The 17,833-nt window shown below is 41.6% G+C and overlaps 1 protein-coding gene across 5 annotated transcripts in view; it reads left to right on the top strand.

Annotated features, from left to right (window-relative positions):
- The first annotated feature begins 2,566 nt into the window (after positions 1-2,566).
- The window catches only part of LOC120737977 (MAGUK p55 subfamily member 3-like), a 26,849-nt gene continuing 11,582 nt past the window's right edge, over positions 2,567-17,833 (top strand). For 2 of the 5 annotated variants that reach the window (XM_040038949.1, XM_040038948.1), the window contains exons 1-3: positions 2,567-2,801; positions 16,682-16,843; positions 17,138-17,256. In XM_040038949.1, coding sequence (XP_039894883.1) covers positions 16,807-16,843; positions 17,138-17,256 — 156 coding nt within the window. In that variant the 5' untranslated portion in view covers positions 2,567-2,801; positions 16,682-16,806. The remainder of the gene's footprint in view (positions 2,802-16,681; positions 16,844-17,137; positions 17,257-17,833) is intronic. The other 3 variants (XM_040038952.1, XM_040038950.1, XM_040038953.1) reach the window with 2 other exon arrangements.

Below are 17,833 nucleotides of genomic sequence, written 5' to 3'. Positions count from 1 at the left end.
GTCAAAAACTAACCGGCTTTAAATTCATGGTAGCTATTTGTGTAAATAAATAAATAAATAAAAAAGCACTATTATAAACATGATTTAATATAACTGATAAGAAACTTGTTCAATGATTTTTAAGAAACTCAGTAAAAACTTATATTATATTAATAATTAAAAGTTTGTATTTCTTTTTGTAAATTGTGAGAAAGTTATGTAATAAAACTGCCATTATCATCAGTGTGTGTTTTCAGTACTCGCTCCATTCTGGATGCACAGTATGCTTTTCTCTGGCAATTATATCACAGGAGGATCCCGCTGGTGTTATCCGCTCCCTCATCTCCAACAGAACTCCGTTTCCCAGCTACTGTATCTGGCCCAGTGAACCAGGATGAAACGCTTTGTCATCTCTTTAATCAAAGAGACAGTTTTGAGAGTGATGACAGAGCAACTGTGATAACTCTGCTCGTCTTCTGCCCCACTGTCATGAGTGTCTGAACACATCAAGGTCTATGAGCTTGCAACAACTAGGCCGGCCACATGAGCACTGGGACAAAAGAAAAGTGAAAGAGAGGGGAAAACAAGTGGGCAGAGAGAGTGGAGAACAGAGAAAGCACAATGGGGAGGTACGAACAGAGAGCTGTGACCAGTGTGTTTGTGATGATTCACAATCCCTGTTTTCATAATACTGATTCCCCACAAGGCATCTGCCAGAGTCAGCCAAAGTGTGTAGTCTGTACTGCTCAGTGAGAGACGGAGGCACAGAGGGAGGGGATGAATAGCTATGGATGGAGGGGCAAACCAAAGGGGCATGCAGCTAACAGCATGTGTGCAAACAGTGCTGCCTTCATGGGCTGTCAGAAATAATAAACCCACTTGTGGTAAATAGCAAGAAAGAAGTTGGTGTGTAAAATTGAAACAAAAACCATTTAAAAGGGAGTTTGTTGATTTTGTCTGTTTTTCCTGTTGGACTGGGGTGAAAATGGAAATGTTAAGTTAATTTTATATACATATATGTATGTATATATATATATATATATATAGGTGTTCTCACTATTTTCTACTACAGTCAATACCTAAACTGATGACAGACATTCCAGAACAACATCAATTCACTTCATGATTCAATGATTGTGTTTATATGACTCTACAGGTGACATGGAAACACCAACTTTTGCTTTTTTTTAATGATTATTTTAATAATTTAAGCTACGAGCCTGAAGGTCAATATTTGGTGTGAACACCTTTATTCTTCAACACAGGCTGAACTCTCTTAGTCATGCTTTTTTTGGTATTTCTTTAAGTAGTATTCAGGAATAGCTTTCCAGGCTTCTTGAAGGACATTTGAAGCTTTCCTTTGGATGTTGGCTGCCCCTCTATCAACATGATCCCACACTGCTTCAATAATGCTGAGATCGAGCCTCTGGGGAGGCCAATCCATGACTGATAGTGCTCCACTGTGTGATTCTTTTTACTGTCCAGGTAGGGTTTTACTACACTCTTAGTGTGTTTGGGATCATTGTAATGCTGAAAAATGAAGCCACTGCCAATGAGACACTTTCCAGATGGCATTGCATGGTGGAGCAGAACCTGGTACTTTTCTACTTTCATAATTCCTTCAAATTTGGCAGGATCCCCAACACCACTGGCCGAAATGTAGCTCCAAACCATGAAAGAGCCTCCACCTTGTTTTACAAATAGCTGTAGAGACTCTCTTGTTGAAACTCTTTCCTGACCTCCTCCATACATATTGATGATGAATGAAAATGTTCACATTTGGATTCATTACTTCATAAGACCTGGGAAAACTGTTGCCACTGTTCTTCAGTCCAGTTCTTGTGTAATTTGGATGTAACTTTCAAATACTCTTCATGTGCTGTAGATAGTTTGTAGATAGGCCTGCCATATCTTGTTTTATCCTCCACCTGTCCAGATTCCTCAGTGTTTTTTAAGGACACACTGCACATCAAGCCAAAATATGTCCAGTTTATACCTGATAGCGTTTTGGCAGTATTTGGCATTTCTCATTGATTCAACAAAAGAAATAGAAACAAATGATGCAGTTTTGCGATAATTCACAAGTAACAAAGTGCCTGAAGATGAAGTTTAAAACTGTTTTTTTGCCAAGTTGTCTATTAGGCATAAAAACAGCATGGTTCACTGAGTTAGGTGGCTTTTTTACACTGGCATGATTCATAGTTCTGTGTTAAGTGTCTTAACAAATAACAAAAATATCCCTCTGAGAATGGTCGGGTACAAGAACTAGACTGAAAATTAGTGAAAAAAGCAATTAATGTCAAAAGAAAACCTTTGAAAAAATATTTGAAAAGCCTGGAGAACTAATACTCAAGACCACTTTAAAAACACACACACACACACAATAAAGTATGGCTACAGTAATGATCACAGACCTCAGATTTATTGATCAGAGTGGCTTAGGGCGCGTACAGGTGGGTGAATCCCCTCATAGACACGTCAAATTAGTAGCTCAGCGTTTGAGTCTTTGCGAATAGCGGTGGAGTTTAGCGTTTACCAGGATCACCTGAAGGCAGCAGAGAGAGAGAGAGAAGAAGAGAGGGCTGATGAGAGCAAACTGACTGACAGAGGGGGAAGGGGAGGCTCACTGAGCGATATATTGGGTGTAGCAGAGAAATAAAAGCAAATGTGTGCCAGTCAGCTGGAGACGGAGTGAGCAGAGAGAAATACAGAGAGAGGGAGGAAGAGGGAAACAGGAAAGCGGGGCAGGCTGGTATTATAAGCGCTGTCGAGATACAAGGAGGGGAGCTGTGCACGCTGAGGCTGTGAGAAGCCTCAAGCAGGTAAGAATGTTTTCTAATGTGGACTGACTTACCTCTGCGCGCGTGTGGAGCGACACAGACATCTGTAGCTCCAGGGATGGTTTATACAACTCTCTGCGTTAACCATCATTAAAACCTTAGCGCGTTTAGTGCCAAAAGCTCAGTGAAACTCGTGTTTGTTTGGGTTTCTTTCTTTGTTTTTGTTTTTTTTTTTGTTTAAAAAAAAAGAGATTTAGGTTTGCAAGCACATGTCTGAGTAACACCATGTGGATTGCCTGGCTGTACCGCATGTTAATGAGGGGTGTGTATCACCTGTCATTGATTGACAGCTCCGCTTTTAGAGGAAAGTGGCCTGAAGTGCTTCCAGTCTCTCTTCAGACTAAATCACCTCCCAGATTTATTTATTTATTAGTTTATTTTTCTCAAATTTGATTTAATTAAAAACGGGAAGCGACGGCTCGGTGTGATTGGTGACCTCAGCCTTTATACGTGGTCTGGTCACGCTTTGCTGCAGGGCAGGACAGAATCTATTGCGTGCCTTTGTTGGCTTTCGGGACAAGCCGAAGCACCAGGAGACTTAATGAAGGTCGGAGTCATAGATGGTGGTTTTGGTAAACAAGGACTGAAGGGGGGAAACTGCGCATCAGTTTATGAAATCCATGTAGGGGCTTAAAGGATTTCTTTTTCTGTTTACAGCGATGTTGCCATTCCTTCAGGTAAAAAAAAAAAAAAACAATCATTTTTTAATATGAAAGACCTGAATTTATTGGTAAGGCTACCTTTTTTAAAAAAAAATAAATAAATAAAATAAAAATGTTGTAGGCGTACATGCTGCACTTGGTGTCCCCATGGAAGGATTACTGAACAGGATGATCCCTTGGGTCCCTTAAGCCTGAGCTGTTTGAAGTGAATGACTACACAAGACTACAAAGTGACACAATGTTATGCAAAAAGGCCACAAAATGAACAAAAATGAGCGAAACTTACACAAATCGAGGCCAAAGAGGTGTGACGTGCCCAAACCTTTTCCGCATATGCAACGACCACAGAAAGGGGGAAAAGATGAACACAGTGACGGGCTGTAAAATTACCACAATACAAAAAGGAGACCCAAAGGGATCACAAACGGGCAACGTTGGTGCCTTTTCAGGTGGTGTGTAGGTGGTGGTGGCTGTTATGGAGGGCTTTTTGCATGTTTGTGCCCAGAGGCCTATTGTCTTATAATCCGCCCGTGCATGTCCCCTTTCACAGCCTTCTATTCCACTGCATTTACACAAATCATTATGCTTCAGTCATCAGTCGCAACTCTCTGACTTTTTGGCTCCCCACCAAATAACCACATCATCGGGGTCCTGTGCTGCTCCCAGCACCCACTCGGCTGTTGAAACTGCTAAAGTGTCAAGTGTTGGGCTTCCCTGCCCGGGCGAGGAGCCAGATTTGCTCTCCTGTTGCTGCGAGGGCAGGACAGCCTGATCCTTGATCCTGCTGCGTCTCAGAGTGGGCGTGTTGAAGGTGTTTTGAGGTGATGTTCTTCTCATAAGCCTCTTAAGAGCCGTCTGGCCGCTGACCTTCTCTGCACTACGTTTTATTTTGTTTCCAGCATCTTCACTTTTTTTTTCCTGTACCAGCACAAGTAAAATCTAAACTAGATTTCGAGGTTAGTTGTGTAGTTAGGAAGGGAATAAGGAATCCCAGACTGCATTTACATTCTACAAATCGATATGGGGCAAAAAAAAGCATTTTTATAGTGTGAATTAGCCTTTTTAGGAATGCAGAACTATAATACTGTTTATCCGCTTTAAAGCAACCATTAGAGACGGTTTAGTTGTTGCTGTTGGGAGTTATGAGATTTTTTTTCAAAATGTACAGCGGGGAACTTGTTTTCCTCAAATGGATATTGGAATGAAATCTGTCAAATCCAGACATGTCAGGTCAGCTGTGTGTGTGTGTGTGTGTGTGTGTGTGTGTGTGTGTGTGTGTGTGTGTGTGTGTGTGTGTGTGTGTGTTTGGTGTTGTAGGTGGTGGATGGGCTGCCCACACACAGAGGGGTGGGCAGATGGCATCAGCAGTGTACTGGTGACCTCACCCCCCCCCACCAGCTCTCTCGAGACCCATCCAATGGCAAATGATTCTGGCAAGCAGGTGGCATGCATACATGTTTGTGTGTGAGTGGAGAGGACAGAGACATGAGGTTAAGCTCTCCCAGCACAATGCCAGCATAATGAAGTAACTCCACTACTCAGCTGGAGGTTTGGAGGTTGTTCTGGTGTTTTAGTTCAGTAGCAGCGTGAACCATCCATGTAAATACAAATCAGATGAGCAAGGACTCAACTGGTGTGGTTGGACAAAACTCACAAGCTAAACATTGACATTTTGGAAAACATTTGTATTCAATGTTTGATAGTTTAGTATCTGCTACAGTCGGGGTAAACAATGATTTGTTCTGACTCTGTGCAATGAACTTCCAATCTCACTCTCTTTCAAATGGTGTGTTAGAAAATGGAAATCAGGTCTGCGACCGCTCCCAGTCAGGAGGTGTTTTCAAAACAACTTTAGGGAGATAAAATGGCAATAAGATGTAGTTACTATTACATCAATCTGTGATTGAATGTGTCAACTTGGAAATTACATGCAATTTGTTTGTGATAAATCTGTGGAAATCTGTTGTCATCTGCTGCAAATGTCTTGCCATCTACATACACAGAACTTCATATTATCTGTGTACGCTTATTCCAACCAGATTTTGTTAGATTTGAAGCAGAAATTCCAACATAAATAGTGACATAGTTGGTGCAGAATGGTGACTTAACTGCAAAATGACACAGGTGCTCGGCAACCTTTTAAGTTTTTAAATGAAAGTAAAACCAGGGTTCAAGCAGTTTGCAACTAGTTAAGTCATCTGCTGCAAAAACAGGATTTCAATTTAGCTAAGATTGATTGCAGAGTGTTTGGAAGCCCCGTTTAGTCTGAAATTATTTGCAAACTTTCAGAAACCCATATGAGAGTGATTGCGTCAGTGTGAGTTGGACTGTGATTGTTTGGAGACTGGTTGCTGCCTACTGAGCAGGTGTGCAGTTGAAAGTCAGGGGGTTGAGTTAAGTTGAGGGTTTGCATGCTCAGTTTCTGGACAGTCTGTTGTTTGCTGCAACTACTTACAATTCTGTCTCTGAAAGAATTCAGCGCAGTCACCTGTCTTTACTCAACTGTTACTGAGCAGGATGATTGGAAGACAGGAAAACTGCTCACCCGGCTTAGTCTAAAGGCACTGATTACCAACAGTGCATGTATAGAGCCTTGAAGTGACTGTTGTTGTGATGTGGTGCTGTATAAATATAATGGAATTGAATTGTATCATGTCTTGGTAGTTTATTGGTTTGAAGTTTGTGTTCAGCAAAGATGGCTGTTTATGTTAAGTTTCCAGGCTGCCAGGTGTTGATTCATATTGTTGCTGATCATCTTAAACCCCACTAAATAAATGTAGATATCAAAAATCTAACATAAAAAGGGCTTTTTGAGGCTTTTTCCCATTTATAACTTGACAGTTTCAAACTTTTATTATAAATTTAGCTAAAATTGACTTATGGCGAGGGGGTGGCCTAAAAAACAGAAACGCACCATCCTCAGCTCTGCTCCTCGGCCTGAAGGCTATTTGAATTAGCTCCTCTGGGTTTCACTTTTGTAAAGATAATTTTTGGGGCATTTTTCTTTTATTGGACACTGTAGCTGTGAAGATTAGACAGGAAGGAGGAGAAACCGAGCCAGAGACCCCAAGCCTCTGTATTTCAACCATGTGGCATATAGTCACCTGCTCAAAGGCATTTTTGTTTTAAACCTAATTTAATTTAAATCACAGAATTTGTTTCAGCAGCTTTTTGTTTGAAGTGTCAGAAAATAAGTGCAAATACATAGCATGTTGCTTCCAAGGGACTATTTTGAATAAAGAAGCCAAAGCTCTGTATGGAGAGACATAAAATGGAGTAAAACAGCTTTAGAAACTAGAACCCATCAAAATACTGTTAATTAATTTAGGTTAATAAGAATAATTAAGAAGTAGATTTTGAACAATGAACGTTTTACTTCTACCTTCTACCAGCACACCTCAGATATAGCTGTTTGTTTTGGGTTTTTTTTCCCTGAAACATCCCTGCTGCTGTTGAATTTTTCTTTTCAGTGCTTCATTGTATTCACCAAAATCCTCTGCGATGCACACAGCTGTCAGCACTGCCAACTTCAATCAAAGAGGCTAGATTATACCACCATATGGCCAGTGGGAACCCTTCGTATTTAGAAGACAGTCAGTGAATGAAAGGCACAGAAAGATGTCGGCTTTAAGCTCTCGCCAGCCTTTCATAACTGAAGAGAGAGAGAGAGTTCAGTGGAGCATAGGCCTGAAGAAAAGCAGGAAACCCCAGAGGAAGTGAGGTGATGTATTAAGGTTAATTATTAAGTTGGTCATCAAATTGAGCAGGACACTGTGTTTTGAACCATCAAACGACAGATGCATAGGACAGAGTTGGGCTGTGCAGGCATGTGAGTGTTCTGCAGTTTATTGATCCACAAAATGAACAGTTGTACATGAGCTGTGTCAGAGTACAGTGGTACAAAAACACTTAACCACAGTACAGGCGTATGGATGTTAACCTGGGAGGGAAGAAAGCTGCTGGTGGCACTCCTCAGTCCGGCAAACTAATCCGACGTTGTGTCCGTGCAGTTTGATGCACGGTGAGTGCCATTTAAAATGCAATTCTTGTTTTTGAAGAAAGTTTCAAATGCCTCTTAAACACGGTCTACATTTTGTGCAGATAATGTTTCCCTTGTTCATTGTTTTTTTTTTCTTCCTTTTTTTTTTTTTTAAATCCCATCTAATTGATTTGGAAATTCCCATGTCAAGTTTCATTACGGGGAAAACAAACAGTGACGGCCGATTAGGGTATCTGCCCAACTGCTCCAGTCTGCTGCCAACCTGCTATGGCTCAACCCTGAATGGGGGGCAATCATAGGAGCGATCTAGGGGCATGTCAGGCTTGAGCAGTGCTTCAGCTTAGGTGCTGTGTATTTGCACTCTTCTGGATACTTGGAGATTTACTCAGATAGGGAGCGATATCACATCTCTTGTAAATGGGCTGGTACTTTAATATCTTTCTATTTGAGAACTTGGATCACTTTCTACTTTTACTAGGATTAAAAAAAAAACCAAATCCAGTTATCAGCAGTTCTCTGGGTGAAAATGTATCGTTGATGCTAGAGGACGGGGAAGAATGGGCAGACTGCTTTGAGCTGATGGCAACAGTAATTCAAATACTCACTTGTTAAAACCATGGTATGCAGAAGAGCATCTCTAAACACGTCAAACCTTGAAGCAGACAAATTACTGCAGCAGAAGACCACACCAGGGCCATCAAAGCTCGTCAAAATTAGGCAATGGTGATTGGACAACACTGCCTGGTCTGACAATGATTTCTGCTGCAACACTGAATTGGTCGGGGTCAGAATTTGGCATAAACATGAAAGCATGGATCCAGCCTGCCTTGGAGCAACAGTTAAGCACCCGCACATCATTTAAACATTGCTGACCATGCCATCTATTTGGGACCACAGTGTACGCGTCTTCTGATGGCTTCTGGATCATGAAATTGAGTTCACTGCACTCAAATGGCCTCCACAGTCACCAAATCTGAACCAACAGATGTAGTAGAAGCGGTGATTCACGTCATAGATGTGTGTCCAACAAATTTGCAGCAGCTGTGTGATGTTATCTTGTCAATTTGGATCAGAATCTCAGAGGAATGTTTCCAGCACCTATGAGGATTTCTGAAAGTGAAGGGGTTTCAGCCCAGTAATAGTAAGGTGTAACAAACCAAGTCTCCAGTGCGTTTATTTTTAGCCAGAGCTAGACCACCTCTCTCATATGAGCAATAACGACTTACTGTGGCCTATGTGGCAGATTAAAATATCCTTTTTTTTTTTTTTTTATTTGTTTTGAGACATTAAACCTAAAGTTACTCCCAAACACAGGTGACCATTGTGTGATTGAGTGTGTTACTGTGGTAGAAAATGCACCGTGGTTACCATTAGTAATGCCGTTCATTTTCAGCTGATCACGGCAAAATAAGAGGCTCACTTTACAATATTTACTAACGCTTTTCAAAGCAGATTGTTTTCAACAACACTCAGCAGTCCAATTAAATCTTACATCTTAAACACTTCAAATATAGCCCCAGCCTGGCTGCCTTGGGCACTTGTCACCAGCCAAATGAAGGATTGTTTGTGCCGTGGCGGTTCATTCTAATTGCCACTCTGGCGTAGCGCCATCCTGTCTTCAATCAACATTTTCCAAAAAAGACATTTCCTTGGCAGCGAGTATGTTTTCATCAGCCTATCAGGGGGAAATGTGACAAAGAATTGACAGAACGTGACAAATAATGAACCCAAGACTATTGTTAATTTGTCAGAATATGAGACACAAGATGACAAAAAACAATTGGTTATTGTTTTTAAAAACTCTACCAGAAGTAGAAATGATCCCCCAATAGCTGTAAGTGATTTGTGTAATTATAATCGGCAGTAACGAGGCAAATTCACGAGCGTGATAGATCTCAGTTCTGCATCTTAACCGTAATGAAATTGGAGGAGAGCTTGATGGCTTGCTTCACTGTCATTGTGCTGATCAGGCGGTTCTGTCTTTTGTTGTCGAACGTCAGGGGTGTGTTTGTCGATGTAAGGCGGGTTGATTTGTCAGCCTTCAAAACCACAAGAAACTGCTGCAGGATTACTTTGTCATTTCCAACTCGAAGGAAATGTTGCTGCTGAAAGGAAAAATAGAATAGAATAGAATTCAACTTTAGTGTCATTGCACATGTCACAAGTACAAGGCAACGGAATGCATTTTGCATCCATCCAGAAAGTGCTTTAGCAATAATATAGATATATTACAAAATATATATTTAAAAAATGGGTCTATTATAGGTATGAGGGTACAAAATATGGGTCTATGATGGGTATGTTACAATGTAAACGGTATGAAGTTATGTTATGAATATGCTATAATTATAAGTATGTACAGGCTGTAGTGAGTGTACAAATTATGAACAGGATAGAAATATGAAACTATACAAGTTATAAACAGTTGTAGAACTATAATTATTATTTTACAGAATGATTGTCTGTACAGAATTTACAGTAGTGCAGTTTAGATCAGTGAGATATGTGACTAATTTCTACATAGGTTATATAAAGTGCTAGCGGTTGTGAGTGGTGGTTCAGTCTCTTATTGTCTGTATGATGGTACAGTTGGCCGTGTGTGTGTGTGTGTGTGTGTGTGTGTGTGTGTGTGTGTGTGTGTGTGTGTGTGTTCAGTTATGGGTGGGTGTGTGTGTGTGTGTGTGTGTGTGTTCAGTTGTGGGTGTGTGTGTGTGTGTGTGTGTGTGTGTGTGTGTGTGTGTTCAGTCCATGAGTTTAATGTGGGTCAGATGTCAGGAGGCAGAGTTCAGGAGTCTGACAGCTGTGGGGAAGAAGCTGTTCCGGTACCTGGTGGTCTTAGTCCGGAGGCTCCTGTAGCGCCTCCCAGAGGGCAGGAGGTTGAAGAGGCCATGTGATGGGTGACTGGGGTCTTTGATGATTTTCCGAGCTCTTTTCAGACACCGCTTCCTGTAGATGTCATTTATGGCAGGATGTGGTGCTCCGGCAATGCGCTGGGCGGTTTTCACGACCCTCTGCAACGCCTTCCGGTCCGAGGCAGAGCAGTTCCCGTACCAGACTGTTATACAGTTGGTCAGGATGCTCTCGATGGTGCAGCGGTAGAAGTTCACCAGGATGTCTGAGGACAGGTGGTTCTTCCTCAGAGTCCTCAAGAAGAAGAGGCGCTGGTGAGCCTTCTTGACCAGCTTTGAGCAGTTGGTCGTCCAGGTGAGATCCTCGGAGATGTGGACTCCCAGGAACTTGAAGCTGCTCACACGCTCCACAGCCGTCCCCTTAATGTAGATGGGTGAATGTGGGTCAGCATTCCTCCTGTAGTCCACCATGAGCTCCTTGGTCTTCTCAGTGTTGAGCAGCAGGTTGTTGGTGTCGCACCACTCAGCCAGACGACCCACTTCCTCCCTGTAGGCGGCCTCATCGTTATCACTGATGAGGCCAATCACTGTGGTGTCATCTGCAAACTTAATGATTGTGTTGGAACCATCAGCAGGTCTGCAGTCGTGGGTGAAGAGCGAGTAGAGGAAAGAGCTCATCACACAGCCTTGTGGTACAAAGGTGTTCATTGTGATTGTAGATGAGCAGTGGTTATCCAGCCGGACATGTTGGGGCCGGCTGGTCAGGAAGTCCAGTAACTATTTACACATCAGTTCCCACTGATGCCTAGGTTTGTCAGTTTCCTGATGAGTTGTGAGGGGAGGATTGTATTGAACGGTGAACTGAAGTCTATAGACAGTATCCTGGCGCAAGTGTTTTTATTGTCCAGATGTGAGAGGACAGAGTGCAGTGCGATGGAGACTGCATCCCCTGTGCTCCTGTTCTGATGGTATGCAAATTGGTGGGGGTCCAGGGTGAGGGGGAGACAGGATTTGAAGTGTGCTAGGACCAGCCGATTTAAGCACTTTGTAGTGATGGGGGTGAGGGCTACTGGGTGGTAGTCATCGAGGCTTGATGGTTTGGAGTTTTTGGGTATTGGGACGGAGGTGGAGGTAGATTTGAAACAGGCCGGTACTACAGTGTGGACCAAGGACAGGTTGAATATATCTGTCAGCGCTCCTGCAAGCTCCCCAGAACACGCTCTGAGAACACGCCTGGGGATGCCATCAGGACCTGCAGCATTGTGGACATCAATCCTGCTCAGCACCGCTCCTACATCGGTGGGGGAGAGAGTCAGTGGTTGGTGGTCCGGAGTCCCCTCTGCTTTAGTTGCAGTTGTTGGATTCCCTTGCGCAAAACGAGCATAAAAGTTGAGCTCGTTGAGGAAGGAGACATCAGAGGGTGTGGGGAAGGGTTTGATGGTCCTGTAGTCTGTAATGGTCTGGAGTCCTTGCCACATACGTTGGGGATTGAAGTGTTCTTCTACCTTAAAAAGAATGATTCTTTTTGTTTTAAATGTGGCCCAATAGACTTCTGATGATGTTTTTCTAATGTTGCACAAAGTCATCTACTTGTTTTTCAGCTTCTGGAATAAGTAGTGGAATAGAAGTGAAGTAGAGCATAAATTTTAGACTTAACTGTATTTTCTAAAGTTGTACAGCTTTTCCTTCATTCATACTGCATCAAAGTAACAGGAAAGCAAATAAATAACAGAAACTATGCTGCTTTTTCTTATATTAAGATAAGTGTGGCGTTAGGCTTCTTTATATTAGCAGAAAAGACAGTTTTTTTGTGCTGGCTGTCATAAAGAAAGCAAGTTGAGCTTTGAGTTAGCTTACTTTTCAGACCTGGGCCGCATGCCACAAAGCACATTCGACATAGCCAGGGTATCTTTCCATTATCTGGATTCACTTATACCAATGTAAGTATAAATGGTCACACAAAGCTGCTTATCCACATGCTAAATTAAGGCAGGGTTTCTCATTCTAGCTATGAGCAGGTTCATGTGAAAGGGAAGACATTGGCAGCAGTTAACCAATCACAGTGGCTGATTTTTACACAAGAAGAAACGCATAACGCAGATTGAAAGCAACACAGATGCTCCAGAGAAACAGTGTGTGTGAAAGGAAAAGGTACTGAACATTAGTTTAGAATCAAATCTCTGTATGAATGCTCGACCTTTAAGTGCTTTGGTCAGTAAGACTGGAAAAGACCTGCTGTATTACAGAATTTTAGTCTATTTGAAGCCTGCAAGCAAAGCCAGATAAGAGGCTAACTGTGAAAGTAACAGGCGTATCAGAATCACAGCTGAATCATTAAGGGAAATCTGATGATAATAGAGTATTTTATTAAGATAATTGGTGTTTAACAGTCTGAGAGCAAGCAATGAGTATATTTTTTTTTAAAGCAGAATTTAAATACAGGCTTGGTCTACATGTGAATTTAATTGAAGATCAGCAAGTAGAAACAGGTGCACTGTTTTTCAGATCCTGTATTAATCCTGTTGTGAAATTGTTTTTAGCAGTTCTGCTGTTGATTTCTAACATGACGGCTGCACATCAGAGCTCTGAAACTAAACTGGATCTATTTAGACATTTAATGTTATATTAAATGTTATAGATAAGGTAGGTGCAGGATCATATATTAATGTTTATATAATAATGCAGTGTTTGTTTGTTTGTTTGTTTGTTTGTTTTACTGGTGACAGGAGGGGGGGGGGGGGGTTAAGGAATAAAGTTGCATCCAAGAATCTGTCCTATCCTGCTCATCAGGATAACATGAAGACTTTAGACACTACTGGAAAATTCCCTCCTATCCTCCTACTCGCCCTACAGAGGTCTCAGGAATCTTCTCAAGATGGTCACGCTGTTTCTGGAGAATCGATTGGTCAGTAGGCAGTGATTTCACACCTCTGATCTCTAATCTGAAACATAACCTGCTGCAGGGCAGGTTGAGTTCAGTGCATGAGTTACCATGGTGATTTACCATGGTAAGAAGTGAACCACCTTTGTAGTACAGAAAACCCAGAGTTAGATTTAGACTTATCCAAAGGTTGACTTTGAAGTACGGGCTCTGTCTCTTGTACAGTCTGTGGTGTAAAGTGATGCGGAGAGGTGAAAGTTTGTGTCGTGCTTGGTTGACATTTTTCTAAACACTGCTTTGGGTGACTGGAATAAATTTTAGTCCAGTGTAGATGGGAAAATATGCATTTTACAACAAAGAAATGTCTTTTATACATGTGGAGAGCTGGCAGAGATTCTTTCAAGCTGTGAAGAAAATGTGCAGAGATTTAAAAAAAGACAGCCCTTTGTTTAACTAACATCCTTATTCATCTCCATAGAGATGCTGGTTTACTCATATACGTTTATGTGATGGGAACGAGTTGATTGTAACACAATCGGCTGCATGGCCTCTCAGCACTGTCGGTAATGAAGGAATGTGTGTAGGATGAGACTGTGAAGACTCTGCATACACACTGTGCGCTCTGCTCACCTGGTATTTTATGAGTCTCTCCCACAGCTGTGAGCTAAGCTCAGAGGGGAGATTTAGCCTCCCACCTACATAGCCAGCAATTCCAGGAGCAGTTATGAGGGTGAGCAGGTATGTAGCAGCTGGTCTGTGGGAATAGCTGCTCCACCTGCTGCACTAATATAGGGACTGTTAATTAAAATAAATAACAGATGCCAACAGCTCTAGAGGAAAAGGCATAGTCCAGTATTAAGAGACATACAGTTTTCTTCTTGTATTAAAGGTTTTACCAGCATGGTCGTGGTTGACCATCATTAGGTTTATATCGACAGTTTTTGCCCTTGTGACAAGAATGCGAGGGTTCGTGATTGGATGTGAGTCAGGCGAGATTGATTTTTAGATTAAGGGAGAGTTTTCTGGGTATCAAAGGCTGGTTTTCTAAAATAATCGATTTTTTATTTTTCCTTTTAAGGAAAACTAGAACATGACAGTGGTAATGAAAACTGCTTTCATTGTCAGAATTAATGACTGGACTTCCCCCAGGACTCTCTGCCGCAAACTCCTGGAAAACATCAAAAACAAAAAGGTCAGGATGCGTGTTGAAAAATGAATAAAGTGGAAAAACAAAAAAGGAATGGTTGTTTCGCAGAACTATTGTTTTTTTTTTTGTTTTTTTTCTTAAGTCTCTCAAAAGGATTACCTGTCAAGTCTGTAACCTCATCTGACTCAGCAGGATTCATCCCCCTGACGGTCAAGCTAAAGGCAGAATGTGCTCACAGCAAGCAGCATTAGGGATTGCATGGCCACTCTCTGGTCATTCATTATCAGTATTTATAACAGCCAGTAATTTAAAAGCAAAGAGAAACACCCTTCAGTCATGTCATCAGTGCCATTGCACAGTTTGTCCACCAGAGGGCACTATGCAACCTCCTTATTGGCAACAACCAGCTGATCTGAGCAGGCTTGGGCAGAGTAAATGATGAAACACAACAAATTTTAGAGAAATCTGTTTTTGTGTGTCAGAAAGAGGAAAAAACACATCTGCCAACATGTCTGTGTATTAATTTTGATCTTAAAAATCTGTTTTTATTACCTAGTGAACATTATGATTTACCTGGCCTGTGAAGTAACTGTCAAACTTAACTTGGGCGTCTTATTGGAAACAAACAGCCAGTTTGATCAGACTTGGTTAGAGTTTTTTCTCGGAATAAAACAATAAAAAATAACAACTCTGGGCCTATATCTTAAGTTCATCCTCTCCTACAGAGTCCTGTGATAAATTGGTCTGTCCAGGGTGCACCCTGCCTCTCACACTATGACAGCCTGGATAGGTTCTAGCACCCCACAATCCTGAACTGGATAAATGTGAGAAAAGAGGGATGCATTACAACTGAGATCTGGCACTTGAATGTCACATCTGCAATGCTATTTCAAATTGAATGCCCATAGCTTGCAGTTTCTCAGCTGTGTTGGTAACTGTCCTGTTGGAGGATGAACATTGGGCCAAATCTAAGCTCCTGGGCTCTCTAAAACAAGATTCATTAATGACATCGTAACTTGTCTTAACTCGTCTTAACTCTTTACTTGCACTTCAAAATCAGTCAATGAGGACCAATCTAAACATTTAAACATAAGGCTTCATCCATTTCCTTCCACTTTATCCAGGACAGCAGGTGGCGTGGTTAGCACCATCACCTCACAACTAGAGGGTCCTGGGTTCGAATCCATCCATGTTCTGCCAGCGTTTGAGTGAGTTCTCTTGAGGTGCTTTAGCTTCATCCCCCATTCCAAAGACATGCATGTTAGATTATTCCACACTGGCTGTAGATGTGAATATGAGTGCGGCTGGTTGATAGATTGGCAGCCTCCAGAGTGTGTTCTTTCTTGGCCTGTGACAGCCAGGATATTCAGCCCAAGGACAATTTTCTGAATGCCCTGCAAATAAAGTAGAAGCGCTCCATCTAAACACGTATTCTGTTTAGTCTGCAACCTTGATCAGGATTATCCAAAAATAGCTGGTTTTGCAGGTGAAGCTTGCACCACTTCAGCCACATGTGTTCATTGGCAGTTAATGAGGAGTGTGGTTAAAAATGTATCTGGCAGTGAGAAGGGAAGCCATGTATGATGATTGCACATGAATGATTGTGACAAAAGTATTCTAATATACAAAAGACCTGAATGCAACATTATTAAAGACTTTCATTACTCAATGTGAAACGGCTCTGTTTAACTGCAAAAAGCTTATCAGTCACTGATACTATAGTGTTGTCATGGTGACAAGGTAAAGAATCCTATTGGACAAAAGTGCCTGGTATCATTATCTGACCTTGCTTCTCTTCAAATGAGCAGTCGCACAGTTTGAAATGAAATTAATGCTTTATGCCTCGGTAATGAGAGCAAATATTAATTATACTGGAACTTGAGTGCAGTAATGGGTCCATTCATCACTGTCAAAGCAGGACTGCCCTTTGAAAAATGTATTCAGATTTGGGTATTGGTTTTAAATGACCAATTATGTGCTGCGTGGAGTTCGCTGTCCTCTCTGTAAGCATCACAATCAATCAGACGTTTGTTGCCAGGGACTTTTTTTAAAAGAAGCATACCTGTTTTTTTTTTTTCTCTTGTTTAATCTTACAGTGAGTTAAAAATAATGACATTCTGATAATAACACAGCAAAAGATCCAGAACCAGTGCGTTTAGTCACATGCACATGACTGCCAAATATCAGGTGCTGGATGCAGAAATAGTACATGAAGTTGCAGTGCACAGAGACAAATCTCACAATGAGTCCTGGGTTTCTTTATGGCGCTCTGAGGCGTCCTCACTGATATGGCCGTATGTTGTGTTCTTTGTTTTCATCCCAGGTTGTTCTCTGTGATTCTGTCTCGGCCTCATGTGAGGAACAAAACAAAACAGAAGAGGGAATTATTTGAGAGAACTGTTTCCTCTCTCCCCCTCCAACCTCTCCGCAGCCTCCTGCCGCCTCTGAATGATTGAAGCCATGCCCATCGTATCTGCAAGCACAGGTATATGTGCTCAGGCTCGTTCATGGTCTGAAGCTTTTTATGTAGTTATGAATAAATTATGTGCTGGAATAAAGCATTATTACATTAATGTGGATAAACTGTTGGAATTTGAAAGGGGGGTGATATGGAAAAGCATATTATTATAAACATCGGTGAGCTAAAGAGAGAATCCATACAGTCTCTTTGTTGATGAAGGTGGTTATTATGTATGATGCATTTCTAGATAGAAATTGTTCTTTGACTCAGTCATAAATATACAGCATGATTTCTTTTTCTTTTTTTTAAATACTCAAGGGCTGCATGAGATCCTGGCTCTGCTCACGTCTCAGCTTCACCCTGATGCCAACCACAAAGAAGACCTGGTCTTCCTCAAAGATGTCTTCAGCGAGAAAAGCATTGGATACCTCATGAAGGTATAGTGGATACATCAGAGTAGAAGTGACTACTGTATTTGTGATTCAGACATTTTATTTTTTTTATTTTTTTTCACACATGCTGGATTACTGTACATGCACATTAAGTTTAATTGCTACGGTGTAGATGACATCTACTCATGGGTCACCGCTGAACCACGAGTTGTTCCAAAACCGTCCATCTACAATTGGATGTTGGACACAAAGCACAGAAAAAACTCTGAAAGTGTGTGAATAGGTGAATCAGACATGTTGTGTAAAGCACTTTGAGTGCTCAAGTATAGTCAAAAGAGAGCTATATAAAAACCGAACCATTAAATGAGTGGTTGTGTGACTTACTTTTTCCTTCCTGTCAGCTTGAAGCAGTTTGATTCTTCTCCTCTGACATCAACAAGTCATTTTCACCCAGTGAATTGCCTCTCAGTGGATATTTTCTCTTTTTCTGACTATTCCCTGTAAACCCTAGAGATGGTTGTGTGGGAAAATCCCGGTAGATCAGTAGAAATACTCAGACCAGCCTGTCTGACACAAACAATCATGCCCTGTTCAAAGTCACTTAAATCGCATTTCCTTCTCG

The sequence above is a fragment of the Simochromis diagramma genome, unplaced genomic scaffold (genome assembly GCF_900408965.1).
Source record: "Simochromis diagramma unplaced genomic scaffold, fSimDia1.1 OVJJ01000402.1, whole genome shotgun sequence".
NCBI lineage: Eukaryota > Metazoa > Chordata > Actinopteri > Cichliformes > Cichlidae > Simochromis > Simochromis diagramma.
This window is presented reverse-complemented; position numbering and strand designations above follow the sequence as displayed.